The 20,198-nt window shown below is 31.8% G+C and overlaps 3 protein-coding genes across 3 annotated transcripts; 1 reads left to right on the top strand and 2 right to left on the bottom strand.

The window, feature by feature from the left end:
- Positions 1–1,018: 1,018 nt before the first annotated feature.
- Positions 1,019–3,042, bottom strand: LOC21398861 (transcription factor MYB41). Its single transcript, XM_010109136.2, has 3 exons — positions 2,892–3,042; positions 2,676–2,805; positions 1,019–1,928 (listed from the first exon to the last, which is right to left on the bottom strand). The coding sequence occupies exons 1-3, from the start codon at positions 3,040–3,042 to the stop codon at positions 1,295–1,297; spliced, it is 915 nt and encodes a 304-aa protein (XP_010107438.1). The 3' UTR covers positions 1,019–1,294.
- A 1,786-nt stretch (positions 3,043–4,828) lies between these two features.
- Positions 4,829–6,236, top strand: LOC21398860 (25.3 kDa vesicle transport protein). The gene is made up of 5 exons (XM_024172910.1): positions 4,829–5,019; positions 5,144–5,304; positions 5,437–5,583; positions 5,679–5,758; positions 5,840–6,236. The coding sequence occupies exons 1-5, from the start codon at positions 4,829–4,831 to the stop codon at positions 5,945–5,947; spliced, it is 687 nt and encodes a 228-aa protein (XP_024028678.1). The 3' UTR covers positions 5,948–6,236.
- Positions 6,237–7,203: 967 nt separating this feature from the next.
- Positions 7,204–10,114, bottom strand: LOC21398859 (transcription factor LAF1). The gene is made up of 3 exons (XM_010109134.2): positions 9,911–10,114; positions 8,494–8,623; positions 7,204–7,915 (listed from the first exon to the last, which is right to left on the bottom strand). Exons 1-3 carry the CDS (start codon positions 10,044–10,046, stop codon positions 7,258–7,260), a joined length of 924 nt encoding a protein of 307 aa, XP_010107436.1. The 5' UTR covers positions 10,047–10,114; the 3' UTR covers positions 7,204–7,257.
- Positions 10,115–20,198: the final 10,084 nt, after the last annotated feature.

Genomic DNA, 20,198 nt, shown 5'->3' with positions numbered 1-20,198 from the left:
GTTGAGTTTGAGTTGAAGTTGTAATTTGAGTTTGTATTTAGATGTGCACATTTAAATTATGATCTGAATTGAGAATCTTTTTCAGTTTGTATTTATATGTGTCAAAACTTAAATTTATATTTAAATAATATTTTAATAAAAACTCAATAGTGATAAAAAATTTTAATAGGGTATATTGGTGGAGTTTTATTTATCTTTTTGTTGTGAATGCATAAAAAAAATCATCTCAATCATAATTAAAATGAAAAAATTATTACATTTTTAATAATAAAAAAATATTTTTTATTAATTTGAGTTTAAATTTTTAAACTCGAGTTGAAAAAAAAAACTTTAACTCGAATTTAGCCATAAACTTGAGTTCAAATTCGAGTTCAAACTCGAGTTTAAATTCAAATTTTATAAAAAAATATGAACTTAAATAAAATTATAACCCAAATTTAAATTTTGTCTGTTTTGTTCAAAAAAAACAACCCTGAGTACATGCCTTTTTTTTTTTTTTTTCCCTCCAGTTACTTTTTGATAATATTGTTACTATTTTGCAGCTACTTGTTTGTTAGTTTTTCTGAGCTCCACTCCTTGTGCAGATAAAGATTAACAAAACAAAACAAACCCCAAATGATTTGTATCAATTCAATGGCGTACCCAAATGCAAACTCAAACGAGAAATTCATTAAGAATCGCAAATATATATATATATTTATTTATTTTCTCTTTCTCATCACCTTCTGCATATATTTTCTCTTGCCACAAAGTCAAATATTGTTGTTGGAAGCAAACTCATGGTACAGGCAAGGTTGAAGAGCAGAAAATGAGAGAAATATAAAAGCATGAGAGAAAGAGAAACATGGAGTTAGAAGGAGAGAGAAGATGAGCGCAGGAGAAACAGAGAGAAAAGGAGTAGGTGACTGCAAAAATAATTTCATTTTTTTAATTTGGTGGGCACTACAAATTGACACTTCAATGCTAAGTAAGATGGTATTACTCTGCATACGCTTCAATTGACATCACGTGTGTCTCCTTCAATTCTAACCAGACGATTTTAATCGAACGGATAAAAATTTTGTTTTCTACCGGTAGTCCAAAAAATAGTGGTGCACGGGAGAAGCTCCCTTATTATTATAATCTTTTTTTTTTTTTTGGGTTGAATTAGTTCTTTATTTTTTCTAGACAATTAAGTTTGATCACAAGTTTGCTCGGATATAAGCAGAAGAAGAGAGTTGTAATTTCTAACAAATAAAATAGTAATGAACTCCAAGTTTTGGTCACTTTGGCAATCTCATCCAAACAGCCATAATTAGGTTCTCTGTAGGGAAATTGCAAAATCATTCTCTTTACATAGAAGTAAATCCGAATCATAGTCACTCGGGGAATCTAGCAGCAATTCTGAAACTGATAAACTAGAATCACTCAATTCACATTCGCCCGATGAGTCGGAATTTGCCTTTCGTTTGAAGTTGTCCTCTTCTTGCTCGTGAGCCATTTCAGTTGAGGGACTGGTCTTAGTGCGACATGCTTCCACATGGAAACTAGAATTTGACCCGAATTTCGCATGGCAAAATGTTTTGAAGGCAGGGCTTCTGTAGATGCTTCCATCATTGACTTTGATCTCGCGAAACGATTTTCCTACCTCGGAATTCCATAGGAGGAGGAAGTGATCTGAATTCGCGTTAGGCGTCGAGTAAAGCAGTGATGGTTCCATTGACAATCTAACTTCAGCTTCCACTCTAATACTCTCCCATTGAATCATGTGGCGAGTGGCAGGGGATTGGAGTTCGACATTGCCAATATGATGAATAAAGAGAGAGGATGACTTGGTTTGTTGGCGCTTATCATCCAGGCAAATGAAACGCTTCTTTAGATGAGTGTTCCAATAGTTCTTTATCTCATTGTCCGTTCTTCCCTCAAGCTGAGAGGCTATGGCAGCCCCCCTGATTTTTTTTTTTTTTTTTTTTTTTTGCGCCAAAAAAAAGGAAATCTTCATTAGGTTCTAAATATCATTCATTAGCAGCCAATCAACATTTTTAATTGAAAAGGCAAAACCTTTTCATGTACTCGTGAGATAATAGGAAACCTTTGATCATGAAGTAAAATTTGTAGTGAATAAGAAATAGGAGTCATGCATTTCAAGATCCTCATCACTTCTTTTCTGACATACCAAACACAATGTCAATTACCATAATGATAATTACTAAGATGACGTTTGATTCATGAATTTAAAATCATTCTCGATTTACGTGTATTTTTTATGAAAAAAAAATACTATACCGAACCACAACCAATCCAAACCATGGCGGTGAGTAGGGTATGTGGACAATCCACTTTTTTAAGGGTTCTATATCCGAAGCAGAGATGCACTCTCTCCCTCGGTTATCCGGCGCAAATATTCTTGCAAGACTTCTCTAGAAAATACTTTGGTAACAATGTCACAATTAACACTTCGCTGGGCTAAAGATTTTATAATATCTAAGAAACTTCATAGCCTACAAGCTCAGCTCTCTCTATTTGTAATTTGTCTCTATGGATTGCTAACTTGTTTTTTTTTTTTCCTACTTTGGTTTTGTAAGCTAACACCATACTTTTTGCAGCACCCAAAAAAAAAAAAAAAGGTTCGAACTTGAGAAAAGATAAAACACAGAGTAACAAAACAAAAACATAGAAATAAGTAAATGCATTACCTGTTACCAAGCGTGCTATGAAGTCGGACAATAGTATTCTCTTCTTCCTCAGAAAAAGGACCACGTTTTATCCCCGGCCGAAGATAATTTTTCCATCGCAGCCTACAGCTTTTCCCACATCGAAGTAGACCTGATCAAAAGAAAGTTCATTTCTTTATCTCTGTTCTCTATACAAAGGAGTAGCCAAAAGAAGAAGAAGAAGAAGAAGAAACTGACCAGCATGTTTGGGAAGACAACGCCAGGAGCCACAGCCGTGGAGTTTGATGTAGCGAACCAAGATTTTGTCTTCTTCTGGTGTCCAAGCCCCTTTCCTCACTCCATCTTTGTGATCATCACAACATCGTTTCTTTCTAATTTTCATCTTCATCACTCGCAGGAACTGAAAAAGCCTGGCATATATATACACATATATGTGTGTGTACATATGCATAGGAATTGTTTTTAAGTCCAGCAATTTGACCAGTCAGATACTTGTAACTTTTTTCGTATGCCCGTGTAATATGTAAGTTTCGTTCATTTCACCGATTTAAATTTAAAATTTAAATTTTATTACAGTAAAAAATTTTTAAAAATAATCATATTTAATTTTTTTATTATAATAAAAAACTCTCATATAATATAATATATTAATTTAAATTAAAAATTAAAATTAATAAATTAAATAGATTTATAATTTACTTTAATATAATATTTAATAAATAATAATTTAACACGTATAATATTAAGTATTACAGAGACATATAACATGTGCTGATTCGGATGCGGAACTGAGGACTTTGCCAAATAACACATGAGTCATAGTGACATGATGGTTCTATGATATTGCTGTGAGTTATTAACTACAACAACTACTGGAGTAAAAGCTCTGGAAAGCTTTAAAAACGTATCTTTTCCACATGTACTTCCCCTTTGACTACTGATCTCTCTGTCTGACACTTTGTGAAATTTTACCACTGAAATGAGAAAAACGAGTTTTATGATTTTTAATTATCTTTTATTTTTTATTTTTTATTTTTTTTTGAATAGAGAGAGAAAAAGAGATATTAATGAGTTTTTTTATATTAAAAATAATTTTTTAATAAAATTAATAAACGTATTTTTAAAAAGGATTTATGTCTGAGATTAAAAATATTTTTATTTTTATTTTTATATAAAAAATAAATTTTTTTAAAATGAATTTCAAACGGACAAGATAGCATTAAACATGATTAACTTATGGCTCGTTATTGTTTTGGGCTCGTTTCACTTATTTATTATTCTTGCTAAAGACGTTTGAAATTCAGTTATTACTTGTACTACAATTTAAGCCGTGTAAGATAAGTGAAAGACTTTGAGTCCGCCGTCTGCCAACGTAAGAGAGTTGAGACTGACATTGTCGGCGACACGGCAATGTTATAGTTCTCCATCGCCAAATAAGAGTTTATTAAATGCCAATCTTTTTTTTTGATAGGATAAGAAATTAAGAATATTAAATGACGATCATGTCTATTTATTGCTTTGGCTTAAAAAATATACATCACTCCCACTCTTCTTTTATTTTCTCTCTCTTTCTTTTTAATTTTTTTAAAGGACAAAGTATTGCTTTTGATATTGGGGACAATTACAGGCAAACATACTTACATTTAGGTTTAGAGAGGAGAATTGGCTGCTCTTTCTTGATACTTATGACAGGTCATGAGAAATTTTGTTATAACTTTAGAAAAGTTGGAAAATTAAAGTGCCACATTATCTTAAAGTTTTTTGGGGGAAATTCCCTAGATTTGCATGTGGGTACATAATAAACCCTTTTATATTCCCAAGTATATATTGAAAGTTTGAAACATGAGAAGATAATGTGAAAGATTAAGGAGGAAAAGGAAAGGAAACGAATATACTTTTGGCGCTAATGGTTTTGTTTTGTTTTTTTTTTTTGTCATTTTGGACACCCAAGGAATAACTTCATCTCCAAGTTCCTTTCCCCTCCCCCTTTGCCAACTTTTTCCCTCCTTGCATTCAAAATCCGTCAACAAATATAAGGTAGAGCTAATCTCCTTAAAGCCATTAGTCATGTCCATTGAGATTTGAGAGATATCATCTAATTTTATTACAGTTTCCTTTTGGAATATATATATATATATATATATATATATAGACACACACACACGTACATATATATGGTAAAGCTAACAATAGTTGGAAGGGTGAGTGATGGGTTGCCTCTTGCACATGGACCTAGGTACGTGAATGAAGAGAATGAAGGCTTCTCTTTTTACAAGCAACAAGGAGAGTTCATACTCAAAGAAATCTCGAGAGGAGCCTTGCAACATTCCAAGACGATCATCCGTGTCGATCACCATTGTTTCTAGTATCCTTTTTTTTTTTTTTTGGCATTCTATATGTTACTTTCACAAATAAATGCACAAAACTATGAGTTATAGCAATTGACCATGTTAATCATTCTGTTAATTTTACTTTATGTACTAATTAAGCTACCTGGTCGAGAATGGAATCACTTTCATTACCTTGTCCGAGTCTTCATATCCAAGAAAACTAGCCTTCCATTATCTTCAAGATTTGCAAAAGGAGTTTCAGAAGTTCGATTCTAGTCTCATAGAGAAAATCAAAAGACCTTATAGCTTTGTCCGATTTGGTAAACAATTTCTTTTCCATAATTTCCAAGTTTATTATATCAAGTACATTAGACAGTAATTAAACAGCCCACGCCAAATGCTGTGATGATCAGCTTATCAAACATTTGTAATGCTTTTGGTTTGATTTGCAGATACTATTATCGGAAACGTTAGAAAGCAATACATTGATACAAGAACACAAGCCAACCTTTCAAAGCTTAATGCTAACAATAGCAACCAACATTTGGATATTGTCACAGAAAACCTGACAGATATCTTAGCAAGGAGGAGAAATTCAGGTAAATCTTCACTTGCATATCTATCTATATATTGGCGAGACTCATTTACAAATTACAATATCATGAAAATCTACTTATCCCTAAATTAATCTTAGGTAAAATAACATCGTCATCATCATCGCCGTCGTCAACTCCTCGTGCCTTTTCCTCAATATGGGGTTCCCCGCGCCTTGAGGTAAGTTTTGTTTTTAAAATCTCTTGACATTGCCTTGATTTTTACTTGGCTCAATTTGATTTATTTTCTTTTCACATACAGGTGATTGCAGTTAAATGGACGCCTATCACGATCATACTTGTTGTAACGATTGTTCTTTTATGGGCCAGCTTGATCATGACAGAGAGCTTTGTGATTTCAAGTCTTTAATTGCTGATTAAAATTCAGCCTGGCCAAGTATACTTGATAAATGACCAGTATATATTTGTATATATCATGTGGTTCTTGTAGGTGATCATGAGGGTCTTTAGTGTGTCACCCCACATGAACTAGCTAATTAACTAGATAAACAAAATATCAGAATTGTACAGTTTAAAAAGAAAAAAAAGGTATTGTGCAGAAGATGAAAAGTTCTTATCTTCTCACTAACTTAGACCAAAATTGCCACCTAGATTACTTCCTAAATCTAGCATTGCAATTATGTATGTTATTATATGGTTCGAGATTCAAAATATATGTGTGTGTGTGTGTTTATGTATAAACAAAATGTCTAGTAGTTTTGTGGAGAAGATATGAATTGTAGACATGAAGCCTAATTACTAATCTTATATGTAATTGTAGACTAAATTTACATGAGACGTCAAAAGAGTACATGTTTACTGCTTTTAGTCCTAAGTTGTAACATGTAAAAGTAAGAGGTGTGATATAATATTTATCTCGTTGATAATTACGTTATAATCGTGTAATAATAATAAATTTAAATTAATTCCGTCTAGCTATTACACATTTCAACATTATTATTATATAGAATAAATGACATATTACACGATCTCTGTGTTATTACGTAACATAGTCTTTCGCTGAGGACTAAACAAACTCTCTATATATATAATGGGTGGCAACCTCCCAACCAATCGTCAGCGTCTGGCTGTCTTGAAGAAGGGAAAAATAAAATTGCAGGTTTGAAAAAGAACCAATACTTCCAACTATCAGCTTTTTGGTTTATATTTTATTTCATATTCTGTCATGGTCATTGTGTTTTTTTAATTGACTTCAAACAATATTGCACCACCTAGTGAAGTCAAGAACAAGGACAGTTAACATCTGGTCTTATTGAAAGTTGATTGATTGAATACTATACAGAAACAAATAATCTTTATCAAAAAAAAAAAAAAAAGAAAAAGGAAAAGAAACAAAGAAAGAAAGAAAGAAAGAGACGCCTGATTCGACATTGTTTTTTTCACTCTGATCCGGTCGAGGTGGTTTTCGTTTACCAACGACATTGATATCTTCCATCTCGAAATTTATCCATCTTCCATAAAGGAGCCGAATGAAACCAAAGACGATAATCAAAGGGTGTCTCCAGAAGCAGCCAATGGGAAAAATAAACACTAATTAAACTTATATATCTATTTCCAAACTCACTTTTCAATTTAATACAAATGGACTTAATTTCTTTATTGGCCTCTTGGTATTATTCAAAGATGTACAATTAGAGGTCCTTTGGAATATCCCCCTAATTATATGTACATTACGTCATTATCCACGTTGAAATCAATACAAACATCACCCCCAGATATAAAGTCAACAAACCCACTTCCTGAAATTTGATCCTCAAACTTAAGCTCCGAATTAAGCATCTCATCATGACCAACGATCTCATCTTGAAAATGGCCTCCAAAGATTCCCTCGTTCATTAAAAAACCATGTCCCATCACAGCATCTTGGAGACTCAAACCATGACCAAATCCTTCTCTAGGAACCAAATTAGGCTCGACCGTGTTGGCAGAGCTAGAGCCATGGGCTTGGTGATGGTCCATTAAAAGCCACTCCGCAAAGAAAAGCTTTGGTAGTGAGCTTCTAGAAGCCTGAACATCCTTAGAGAAGTCATAGTTAAGGTGATCATGATGTGGGAAGGAGTTGGTTGGAGATTTGATTCCTGTTTTTTCCAATGATTGGTGACTCGGAATTCGGTCGGCTTGATTCTCCGAGGAGGGTGAAGAATATTCTAGTTCGTTGTTGTTGTTGTTGTTGTTGTCTGAGCTTGAAGAGGTGCACTGAGTTTTTGTTTTTGTTATTTCCTCAGTTTTCGCCACTTTCTTCTTCAAATATGAATGCCAGTAGTTTTTTATCTCATTGTCTGTTCTTCCTGGCAAGTGCTGCGCAATTTGAGACCACCTGTTCATTAAAAAAAAAAATTATTATTAGTACTATGAGAGTTTTTTTTTTTTTATCTATTTGAATTTATTAGAGAGAATATTATACCTATGAACGACATGAGAAGAAATAGGCCATTCTCATCTTATAAAACATAGAATGAGAGTGTGAGTGGAACCCATTAAGGAAGAAAAACATTTAAAAAAATAACTAAATTATCGCTATATGGTAGAATGAGAGTTTTTTTTTTTTTTTTTTAAATTATTTTATAAGAAATGACCGGATTTTGTCAATATTGATCACGTACTAAATGTGTAAAGCACTTTTTAGCCACATAGTCAGACTTTGGATTTGATCAAGTGGTGGAAAGAGCATATGCTCTATTGTCTTATTATAGGTAACATTAATCCAGGATAATTGATATTTACTAATTTCAAGCAACTTAGAATCATTTTTGATTTACGTGTATTTTTTGTGAGAGAAAATACTGTAGCAAATCATGAACCATGATTCGAATTGGGGTACGAATCCCTCAACAAAACAATCCTAAGTCTGCATGTTTCGTTTACATATTCAATAGGGGTATATTTCTTGCTTACTTGTTTCCCAACATCTGATGAAGGGTCAAAATTGTCTCTTCCTCTTGTTTGCTGAATGTCCCTCTCTTTAATCCTGGCCTTAAGTAATTTATCCACCTTAATCTGCAGCTTTTTCCATTCCTTTGTAATCCTGCATGTAAAATTATTCGTCTTAAGATAAGAAACAAAAAAAAGAAAAAAAAATGATGAGCGCATTCTGTCCTATTTAAATGAAAGTCATTGTCAATAGCTTTCTCTTAAAACATCAGTTGCCAAAAATTCTATTGTTGTTGACTCAAGATGCCATCTACCAACTCTCAAAATTTTAAGTGAGAAAAATGTGTAAATGATACAATAAATAATTATTGAATGATACTTCAAAGTTCTTTAATTGGACAATGAAGCAGTTTAAACAATGAATTGATTATTTGATTAATGAATTCCAATTCCCCAGCACTACCCCCCAAAAAAAAAAAAAAAAAAAAAAAAAACAAATAGACAAGAGAAATTAGCTGTGCCTCATATATGGGACAAGATGAAAATTAGGTATCACTTTCTGACAGTAATCATGCCACATAATTTATCCAATGGAGTATAGACTTAAAAAATGTATTATTTATTTATTATCTAGCTTTTGAACTAAACTGAGATCCTGTTTATTTCACCAATTTAAATTTAGAATTTGAGTTTTACTACAGTAAGAAGCTCTCAGAAACAGTCACATCTAATTTTTTTATTAGAGTAAAAAGTTCTCATATAAAATCACATCTCAACTTAAATTAAAAACTCGAATTAGCGAAATAAACACGCTCTGATTTGATGACGAATGGAACAATAGAAGATAATATACCAAGCATCTTTATCTGCCATTCCCCTGAGTTCAGAACATTTCCTTGCATATTTTATTTTTTATTTTTTATTTTTTATTTTGGATAATTGCCCTTTTTGTATGTTGTTTTGATTTGTGTAAAATACACTATAAACCCCTGTAAGGTGCATTACACATAACAAAATAATATGAAACACCATATCCTGCAAGAAAGTTTAACTTCATTGATTTTCTCTTGCCTTGTTAGTTTTTCCACAAATAGTTAATTTATGATAAACTAGTGCCGACACTGAAATCAACCAAAATGCAACTTCATAGAAGTAAAACAGAGTTTGTTTAGACTTATACTATAGCACTTGAGATCAAGTCAACGATATTCCAAGGCACAGTTTAGGGCTATCAAGCAATGCCTGAAGAAAAAGTTTTATGACATGCCAGAAAATATACTAAAATCGTTGTAAAATGCAATGTAACAAATGTTCTTTTTTTTTTTTTTTGCACATACATATTCTTAAATAAGGAGATGCCCTGTAAATTTCTCAGGAAAACATGTACATATGTGTATATATTATGCACAACATAGGTGATCGAAAGGATCTCGGAGCTCACCGGCGTTTATCGGGACGGAGCTCCAGCATCCATGACCGTTTTTGAGGATGTAGCTTTTAAGCCTCAGGTCTTCTTCTGGTGACCAGAGGCCCTTCCTGTGTTTTGGCTTTGGCTTGTCTGATGACTTGCACCCCATTTTCCCCACAGAAAGAGATTTTGAAATCTCTTTTTTTTTTTTTACACCTTTCTTTTGAAGTTCAAAAGTACATGAATGAGAGACAGAGAGAGAGAGAGAGAAAGAGGAATTGAGGAGCTGTGATGGGTTCATGGCCGGCCGACCACAAAAGGGTCCGGTACTTATTAAGGCAATGATTAGTTGAAATTCTGCTGTTTTAGAATAAAGAAATATAGAAAGACTCAAATAAAAAAGAACAATGTGAAGGTCTTTGTCCTTTTTCTTCTTCTTTTTTTTTTTTTCACTTCTTTATTTTAAAGAAGTAATTAGAGGCTCAAATGTTCTAAAGAATAAAAAGTTTACACTATGATTGGAAGACCCACCAAAGTACATTAATTACTCTAATTTAATTGGACTTTAACTGTACTATAAAAGGTGGAGGTTCCTGTTTTTAGAAACACCAATAGGAATTAGTCTACAGCCAATGAGCCAAGGACACCAAGAGGCTTTACCGACCCAAGTCTGTAATTATCAATCTATGCGATAAGTTCTTCACCACAAAAGATTGAAAAGCCTTCTGTAACAAGCCATCACTAAACTTGAAGAGGATAAGCTTCCGAACATGACTTACAATTTATTATTTTAGGATGCATCGTATATAGTTACAAAACAATAAATCGATTTAAACAGTTAAAAATTAAGCTAACTTATTAGGTCAGCTTAAATTTAAACAATCAAGATAGTTCTATTAAAGGGGTTGCTAGATAATTATTTCCTTAAGATTTGATCGATGTGTTTTTCTAAAAAAAAATTTCTTCAGTGTTTCATCTCACAAAAAATTTAAGAAGTTTTACTTGTAAGGTCAAAATAAATAAATTATCAATCATTTTTTATTTTTAACTGTTAAGTATGTATTTAAAAAAAATATTTATTATAATCAGATTCAACCGCCATACTTATTGATGGGAAACCAAAACTCCCCAAAAGCTAAGGCTCAATCCTTTTTTTGTGCTTTTTTCATCATGCGTGTTTCAAAAAGGACAAGCCGTGTTGTATATTCTACGCACAAATTTACTGAGCAGTCAATTGTTGATGGAAATTAAACAGGATGACGGAGATGCCTTATCTCATGATTTACTTCAGCAAATCCTCTCACGGGCCAAAGAAGTAATGAACATGCAAATCCTCTCATTGGAATGCGACTTAAGAGGAGAGTTGACTCCCATTTAAATAAGTGGCGAATTCATATACCCAAATTCTTTTCAAAATAACCCCATTTCTTGAAGGGTGGGAATTTAAAAATAAATAAAAAAATAAAATTTTTTTTTGAGGGGACTTGATCTTACATCAATATTATCACACATATATATATATATATATATATATAATAAACCTAAACAATTAAACCATAACAGTAGTACTAAGGATATCAACTTTTTTATACAAACTTAACTCATGCAATAAATAACTTTATTATTTTTTCACTAGTAGATATAACTTTTTTAATATTTCTTAAACATACATCAACAAACATAAGTTATAATGATTTACATGCCACGTTAATTGAAATAAAAGTTGACAACTCTAGCATTATTCAAATACTAATGGTGAGTATATTATTTTTTAATATTAGAAGACTGAATTTCATTGAGAATATTGTGTAATCCGGGTAGCGACACGACGACACGACTCGAAACTCACACGAAATTAGCGGGTTTGGGTTTATCATAAATAGGTACGGGTCAAAATCAGGTCGAACCCGCGAAACACGATTAAATAACGTGTCATTTTCAGGTTGACCTGCCAACTCGCAATTGACCCGTCATAACCCGTTTATTAAACGTGTCATATTTGGGTAACATGAATACACAACCCGTTTATTAACCATTTTATAAACATGTTAAAAAATAGGTTCAGAAATAGATTAACACGACTCATTTATCACTTATTTTATAAATAGGTTCATAAATAGGTTAACACGACCCATTTATCACCCATTTTATAAACGGGTTGACAAGTAATCAACGGGTTGACACGCCACGTTTACGGGTTATTCGTGTCGTGTCGTGTCAACCCGTCAATATACAAGTCGCGTTTGGGTTTTGTATTTCAACACGATTAATAAACGGGTCGTATTCGTGTCAGACCTATTCGTGTCAACTGAGGGGATCAACACGACACGAACACAACCCGCCAATCCGAATTGCCACTCCTAGTAATAAGGAAGGTTATTAAGAGCTCTAACCTCTAGTTGTATAAGCTACAGTTAACTAATGAAGAAGTTATATCGAATCAAATAGCATGTAAATCTAACATGATGCAATTAATCACTCAATGTCAGTTTAGATATTATTATTGTACCCGTATAAGTCTACCGTTAATTTACACCTAATAAGCTAAGGAGGAATTTCTTTTTTTAAGAAAAATAAAGATGCTAGAAAACTGGAGAAAAGACAAATTAATCTTCATATATAATATAACATAATCACTTTGCCCTACCGACAAGTTGGTTTTGCAAGCAATAGATCATCACCTTGATAAGACGAAAATTCAAACCTTGGAGTTGAATTTTATATATAAAACAATTTATTGATTTTCTAATCTTGATCTTCAAATTGGCTTGAGAAACGTGGAATGTAGGACATCCAATAAAGAGGGACAGGTGTGTAATAGAATAAAAATTAGAGCATTCATATACTGTTTGCGCAGGCGCATTATTGGAAAACACCCTTTTGTCTTGATTGAGATTAATGAATCAATGACTTCATGAAATGATTAACGAGCAATTATTCATAAGGAGATATTGGCCCAAAAATAAAAAAGAACAATGAATGTCAAATACTGTGCACACAATGAATTTCTTTGACAGGTTGTATTGTCATTTTAATATAGGTAGGAACTACTATATTTTGATGATCATCAAATAAAAATATATTTTCGCATGCCTTCTTTGGTCGAATATAATATATATACATACAGTTCATATGTAGCATAAATATATGTCTATATATATGTGTGTGTGTGTGTGTCGTTTTGTCAACCCAAAATCTCATTTGCTATGAAGAATTAACAAAGAGTTTGTTTTTAGAAAAATAATTAACAAAGGTTTATTCCTTCAAAAATAATTAAAAATGTTTCATTCAGCCCAACCAATGAAACTCTTTTCTTTAAAATATATAGGAATTTTTTCGCAATTGTAAATGATATCTCTTTCCACCTAAACCCTAAGACCCCCAAAAAAATAATGAATGACAAATAATTAAATTTCACCATTGGCTATATATATATGTGTGTGTGTGTGTGTGTGTGTGTGTGTGTGTCTCGACTTTAATAATTGCGTGGTGAAAGGAGGCAGTCTACTTTCTCTTCCTACATTTTATTCAGAAGGACTATTCTTCATTTGTTACCTACTCATTTTATTTTTTTTATTTTTTCCTTTTCTTTTAATTTCTGCTATAAATAAAAAGCTTTAGGAAAAGTACCATGGTTAGATATTTCTATATCCCGGAATACACTTGTGATTAGGAATATATATAGAAAAATACACATTAGATTAGGTAGTGTTTGTATTATATAATATTAAAAAAACGTGTTTCTATATATATATATATATATATATATATGAGGTTATGATCATCACGCAATGTTGACGACTGTACACAGAGCTAGTACTTAATTGTGTAGTTGTAAATTTTTATTTTTATTTATTTATTTATTGCTGCACTTAAGGTTAGCTAGGCTCTCTATATGGTATGCATAGCAATATCAATATGATCACTATACGTTGTGTGAATAAGTTTTGGAACACTTACGACATAGGGATATGACAAAAATTTTACATAGTACCAATCTTGTCTCTTAAGACTTGAGAGATAAATTAAGAGAAAATTAATAAAGGGGCCAAGTCTGATACACTAATTATTTTGTCAACTAACCTAGTGTCCTAAGGATAAATTACGAGAAAAAGACACAAATCTGATGGATGTATCTCTAATCCTCTATTATATGCGTTGCTTAATGTAAACGTAATCAAGTGGATCAAAAATTTAAAACATTATGCCTAACAAGACCAAAATAATTTCAAAGTTGGGCAGTGTATTGGAATACCTATCGGTTTCACGTTGCAATGATTCTAAACATGTGATATCTATAGAGAGACCTACTTGACAAATGACAAAAGATACTAGATCACTACTATATTGCAGGGAAAAATTTTATCTAGCTTATTACATAAGAGAAGAAGTATATAAATATACATATACATACGTATATATTATTACATGTACATGTACATGCTATATATAATCGAGTTTTATATATCTAGCTAGTGACTCTAGAGTACTTTAGTTATTTATTTCTGTGTTTATGTGTGTCTGTACATACACTCTTCCCAGTAATTAATTAATTATTATTATTATTATTAATTATTTTAAATTTTCTTTTCTTCGATTACAGTTGTTGATAGGCTTCTTCCTTCTTTCTTTTTTTTTTTTTTTTGATAAAGAATTTCCTTTTATTGTTGTCTGTCGACGTTAGTTACTACTTGGGTACGAATGTAGTCAACTTCACGATTCATGTCATGGGTTTTTATCTTTTCGGGATAGTAATTTATATATCTGAAAAACATTGAATAAGTAATATTTTAGAGAAAACAATTTTGAGGAACGTACTTTAGAATTACTTAGTGAATGTTTGGTTCATAGATTTAAAACTATGATTCAGAATCATTTTCTTTTTACGTGTATTTTTTATGGGAGAAAAACACTGTAGAAAATCATGAATCATGATTCAGAATTAGAGACGAATACGAGAAACAAACATCCTATTAGCTTCAGAGTAATAGTAAAGAAGATTGTTCAACTCACTTATTAATTATGGTGACAAATTTCAATCCACGATCAACATCACTCTAATAAAGTAGTAGGAATCATAATTTTCTCGTTCGCTATGTGTGAATATATTACTAGAACATGCACAATTTTTGACAGCCCAAGAACCCCCAGGGAAGAATATCTATGGAAGGAGAGGAGAAAGAGTGAGAGTTGGAAGACTCATACACAACATTTCACTAGGTGAGTTCATCTCTAAGAGAACTCTCTAAATTCTAGCAACTTTTTAGTGAATCATTCTAATAATACTTTCTATTTTAATTAAACGTATATTATTTTAATATTTTTTTAGTTTAAAATATAAATAACTTTTTTTAACTTTTACTTTATGTCAAAACAAAGAATAAAATAATAAAAAAATGAATAGCTAGCAACTTTTTTCTAACTATATTTAGTTAATAAAAAATGTTTTAGCTAAATTAGCTAACCATTTAGCTAATGGTTGGAGTGGAGAGAAACTAAAAAAATGTTAAATCATTAACTATTTTAACTAACATGAAATGACTAGCATGGTTGGAGTTGCTGTTATATGTTATAACTAATCCTAATTGTGAGCGCCCCATCATTGGGTCACACTTAGACCCCAACACTTTTGAATTAATGCGTGGAGTTTTATGTTAATTTGGTTTCGAAAAATGAGCTAAAGAAGTAAGCGAAACTTAAATAAAGATTAAAAATTTATAAGAGTACTTTTCTATTATTTTTTAGTGGATTAGATACTTAAGAGAGATTAAAAAAAAAAAAAAAAAGGAGCATTACAAACAAAGTCAAGACTCAAATGAAAAAAAAATAAAAACAAAAAACCAATAATCCTATGATACTGACGATAAAAGTAATTCCTCCTTACGATGACACTATTTCTTTGATTAATAAACGGTGGTGCCTGGTAGAAAATGAGAGTCCATAAAATTATTCTGCAAAACAAATTAATTATTCTCTTCTGCAAATCCCTTCTAGACTTAGTTGTGTCTAAGTTCATTACTCCACATAAAAATATTTACGCATTAAATATTATTTCAAAATTATATATACGTATGATTTAGGTTCTGGGTCTTTAGCACAATGAAACCAATAAAAAGAGTCGAAAGGATAAAATTTGATGGACAACATATGAAGTGAAATTCTGTTAATTTATAGAAGTTTCAACATCTTATTTGCATGTATATGTACGCGGAGATTTTACCTATACGGTCTTTTCTTTTCCGTACAATACTTCCATGTCTAGTAACTCGATTTGGAACATGTATAACGTAAGTAACAACAGAAAATACCTATTGGTTGGGAAACGATATACGTATGTATTGTATTATAAATGGAAAATGACCTGCCAAAAACGACAGTACTACTAAGTTGTATTCTTCTGGTGTTGTCTCTTTTATTGGCTGTATGTATATATTACTCTAGAACGCAGAAGTCTTTCAACAAATGAATATGTATATACATAAAAAATTAGGATGTATAACCTAAGATTCATTGTGGTTGGTATAGTTGTGATAAGTTATTTTAGTTAAGATGGGGTCACTTTTTTCAAGCATATCTATATATAATATATATATATATATATATATTAATATATATGTGTATATACTTGTGCACATTACACACACATGATACTGACATACAAGTACTAAAAATATACATATAAACGTATGTCACATATAGGTTATTACATACATACAGACCTATACATATAACATACCATTATACAAACACATATATATAAATGTAGACGATTAGAATGTCAAGTACCATTCCAAGACCTAAACTTCTATTATCAGCTCCATAAACAATTCAATACTTTTTTACTTTAAACTGTACCATATTCATGAGTAATGCTTATGATTCTCCAGCAGATCCTGTTATACATTTCGAACAAATTAATTAACATGTGTAGAGTACACTATAAATAACAGCTCAAGTATGCACACAAATATATGATCCGTATTTTGTGATATTATTTTTTTGGGTCTCTCACCAATAAAATATGTATCTCTTACTATATTATTGCATACACAATATTGATTTCCATTATTCTATTGCCCTTGCATATAGGGTATTTCACCGATTCGAGTTTTGCTATAATAAAAAACTCTCAGAAACAGTTATATTTAACTTTTTTACTACAATAAAAAACTCTCACATAAAGTCACATCTCAACTCGAATTAAAAACTCGAATCAGCGAACTAAGCGGTCCCTAAATATTCATGAGAAATTGAATCAATAGAATTGACAATCATCAAATTTGATTATAATTTCCTTTACATCAAGAAAGAAACTTCAATGTATAAGAATGTTTGAGAATGTTTAAATTTGAGAATTCGTACTTCAATGTATAAGAATGTTTGAGAATGTATAAATTTGAGAATTCGTATATTAAGAATGTTTTTTTTATGAGACTGTTAATATAATTCTGTGATTGGTTTCACGAATCACGATCAACTTACAAACAAAACAAAATTTATTAGTGGCAAATTAGCCTCTCAAATATCCCAGCTGTCTTTTCTTCCCAAGTTACAGAACTAACTAACTTCACTCAAATTTAATTATAAAATTAAAATAAAAAAGACGACAAGGATCATTACAATTAGTACACTAATTCTGTTATCTCAACAGCTAGGCTAACTACAAAGCTATATTTTCTTCTTAACAATAGTTAATTAGTAGCATGAAAAAATCCAAATTTAATTTGACTTTCATTAATAACGGTTTCCTAGCAAGCGCTAGTTGCTACCTACCTAGTGGTTGTAGATATGTATATGTTGAAGGTTTCTTAATAAGGTTCTGATCGACTTAGTGATGGGAATAATCTTCCTTAATCAAGTTGTAATTGACCCCATTAATCATGTCCTAAGACAGTTCTATATATACTCTGGTCTGGTCCAATCAAAATTAACCAATTATTAGCTAGTTGTGCATATTTTGCATGCCTTGTGTCTACATTTAGACTATTTCTCTATTCCTTTTTCACAATAACAGAGATTCGAGCGATCTGCCAAACTAAAACGACTGAATTATAATTTCTGGTCAAATTTGCCAACGCAAAGCTAAGAGATGTCGCTAATTGGCTCGGTTCGTTAGCTGGGATTATCAATACAGGAAGCCAATTAATTTAGTTAAATTCTTAATTAGGTACCAAGACTCTGATGGATTGGTAAAGATTAAACAATCTAAGGTATTATTAAAAACGTTAATCATTACTAAGCCTACAAAAAATTAGTTTATAGCCGTGCATAGCGAATATCAGATTAATTATATTAAGCTTTGCATAAAGAAATATACTCAGTTCTTAGAGGCTGTAGGCACAATAATGCAAATATTTTTTTACAACAATAGAACAGAATATATGCTTGGGAATAATATTTGATTAAAGTCAAATGTATTTAGGCCAAGAAGCAAGAATCCAATTAATTGATTTTCTCAAGGGAAAAGAAGACAAATACCCCTTAGGATGCATTAGTCTTAGATTTTCACCCTTTATTTTTAATTAATATTGTTGTAGGGTAAAAATTCCAAACCCTAATCTAGACTTTAGATGGGACTCACGTCATAAATTGTAGCACCATTAAAAATTAAACATGTTTAATTATGCTAATTGTGGATTATTAGTGTGCCTAAATTTAATTTCTCTTAATTAATCAAGAACTTTTAAACTTACTTTTAGTATTTATGATTTCACCCTGGAAGTATGTGAAAATACATGCTTCCACCCCCTCCACTTTATTTGTCTTTCCTTATTATTTTTCCCCCATTTTTTTTCTTTCTTTTCCTTAATTTCTCTCTCTTTCTCTTGTTACTCTCTCACTCTCCCTCTCTCTCTCTATCTTGTCTCTTCCTTTCTCTCTCTCGTCTCCCTCCCACCGAGCTCTCTCTCTCTCTCTCCATCTCTCGTTCATCCTTCTCTCCCGTTCATCTCTCTCTCCCTCTCTCTCAAAGTTTCCTCTCTCTCTCTCAAGCAGATTTTGGGCCGGATTTGAACCAAAAATGAAGATTTCCAAAAGGTTTTCAACATCGAAGCTTAGATCAAGGTAAAACTCTTTGAAACTCACTTTGGATTTTCGGATTTAGTCTTGTGGAACTCGTTTTAGTCGAGTTTGGTGATTTTTGGTTTAAATTTGTTTTCGAATGAATTTCGAATGTGTTTTGATGAAATTTATAGGTATTTTGATTCTTTGAACCCCATTTGTTGATTGGAACCTAGATTTACAAATTTCTATTGAGAATATGTTGAAATTGAACCCGAAATTATAGGATTTGGCTTTGTTTACTGCGGATCGGCCATTTTTTGCCTTGAAATTTTCCCCACAGGTCAACAGGTCACCCATTCACCAGTCGACCGGTTTAGTTACATTCCTCTGTCACCGGTTGACCAATTCACACTAAGGCCGACCCCAAACAGTTCAAAAATCCTATTTATATCTCGAAACTCGATGTAGAACCGACCCAACTTCATTTGATAACTTAAAATGAGTGGATTGGCCACATTGATCCTTGTTCCCATTTGATTTTTCAGAACGAATCTCAATTCCCAAAGAATCGTGATTTGAATTAAGAATCATTTGTAAGCTTTGATTTTACGTTAAGGCACACTAAGATGATACAATTGTATATAATTAAACAAGAATGTTTAGTGGAAAAGATTAAACTCTAAATCGTTGATTTTGATGACGAAATTAGTGGCACGATTGGAATTAGAGCTTCAAAGACAAGTGGAGCTAGGGCTACGTGAAGATAGCCACAAGTTTGATATATGAGAGGTAGGATATTCTTGTCCATATCCTTGATAACCATGATTCAACTGTTTTGGCCAATGACAATGTTTTAGAATAAAATATGTTTAAAGAAAAATAATTTTTAAGGAAATAGCATAAATAATGCTATTGAGTTTCCAATGATTTTGAAAATGAGATTTTAAAAAGTATCATTTCTTAAAATGAAATATTTTAAGAAATGATAAAACGCATGGTGGCCTCAGAGTTCGGGATATGAGAACATATCCTTGAGGGCAGGTCCTGAAACCCATACAGTCCACTTCTTGCTCAGTGGTGTTATGGCTCTGCATATTTTCATTATACCAATATTTTAGTACTACTATGTGAGTATTTCTTTTTTCTAAAATGGACGATCAGTTCCGGTGTATGTCTTCGGACCGTGAGTATCTTTATTTACAATGTTTTATAAAATTGTATCCTGCTGAGCCTTCCGCTCACTTTTCTTATTTTAAATGTATTAAACCCCTCCAGGCGACGCGATGAGTAGTGCTGAGTAGGTAGCTACTCTCGGTGT

Source organism: Morus notabilis, unplaced genomic scaffold, assembly GCF_000414095.1.
Source record: "Morus notabilis unplaced genomic scaffold, ASM41409v2 Scaffold759, whole genome shotgun sequence".
In the NCBI taxonomy this organism is placed as follows: domain Eukaryota; kingdom Viridiplantae; phylum Streptophyta; class Magnoliopsida; order Rosales; family Moraceae; genus Morus; species Morus notabilis.
The sequence above is the reverse complement of the archived record's forward strand: the minus strand, read 5'-3'. Positions and strand labels throughout refer to the sequence as shown.

Bases quoted from the DNA above. Each gene is read 5' to 3' on its own strand.
- LOC21398859 (XM_010109134.2), bottom strand. From the start codon at position 10,046: ATGGGGTGCAAGTCATCAGACAAGCCAAAGCCAAAACACAGGAAGGGC. The intron at 8,624-9,910 runs GTGAGCTCCGAG...TTTTACATGCAG, and splicing joins CTCCGTCCCGATAAACGCCG to GATTACAAAGGAATGGAAAA. The intron at 7,916-8,493 runs GTAAGCAAGAAA...TTTAATGAACAG, and splicing joins CATCAGATGTTGGGAAACAA to GTGGTCTCAAATTGCGCAGC.
- LOC21398860 (XM_024172910.1), top strand. From the start codon at position 4,829: ATGGTAAAGCTAACAATAGTTGGAAGGGTGAGTGATGGGTTGCCTCTT. The intron at 5,020-5,143 runs GTATCCTTTTTT...GTACTAATTAAG, and splicing joins GTCGATCACCATTGTTTCTA to CTACCTGGTCGAGAATGGAA. The intron at 5,305-5,436 runs GTAAACAATTTC...TTTGATTTGCAG, and splicing joins TTATAGCTTTGTCCGATTTG to ATACTATTATCGGAAACGTT.
- LOC21398861 (XM_010109136.2), bottom strand. From the start codon at position 3,042: ATGAAGATGAAAATTAGAAAGAAACGATGTTGTGATGATCACAAAGAT. The intron at 2,806-2,891 runs GTCAGTTTCTTC...TCTTTTGATCAG, and splicing joins TTGTCTTCCCAAACATGCTG to GTCTACTTCGATGTGGGAAA. The intron at 1,929-2,675 runs GTAATGCATTTA...AAAAAAAATCAG, and splicing joins CATAGCACGCTTGGTAACAG to GGGGGCTGCCATAGCCTCTC.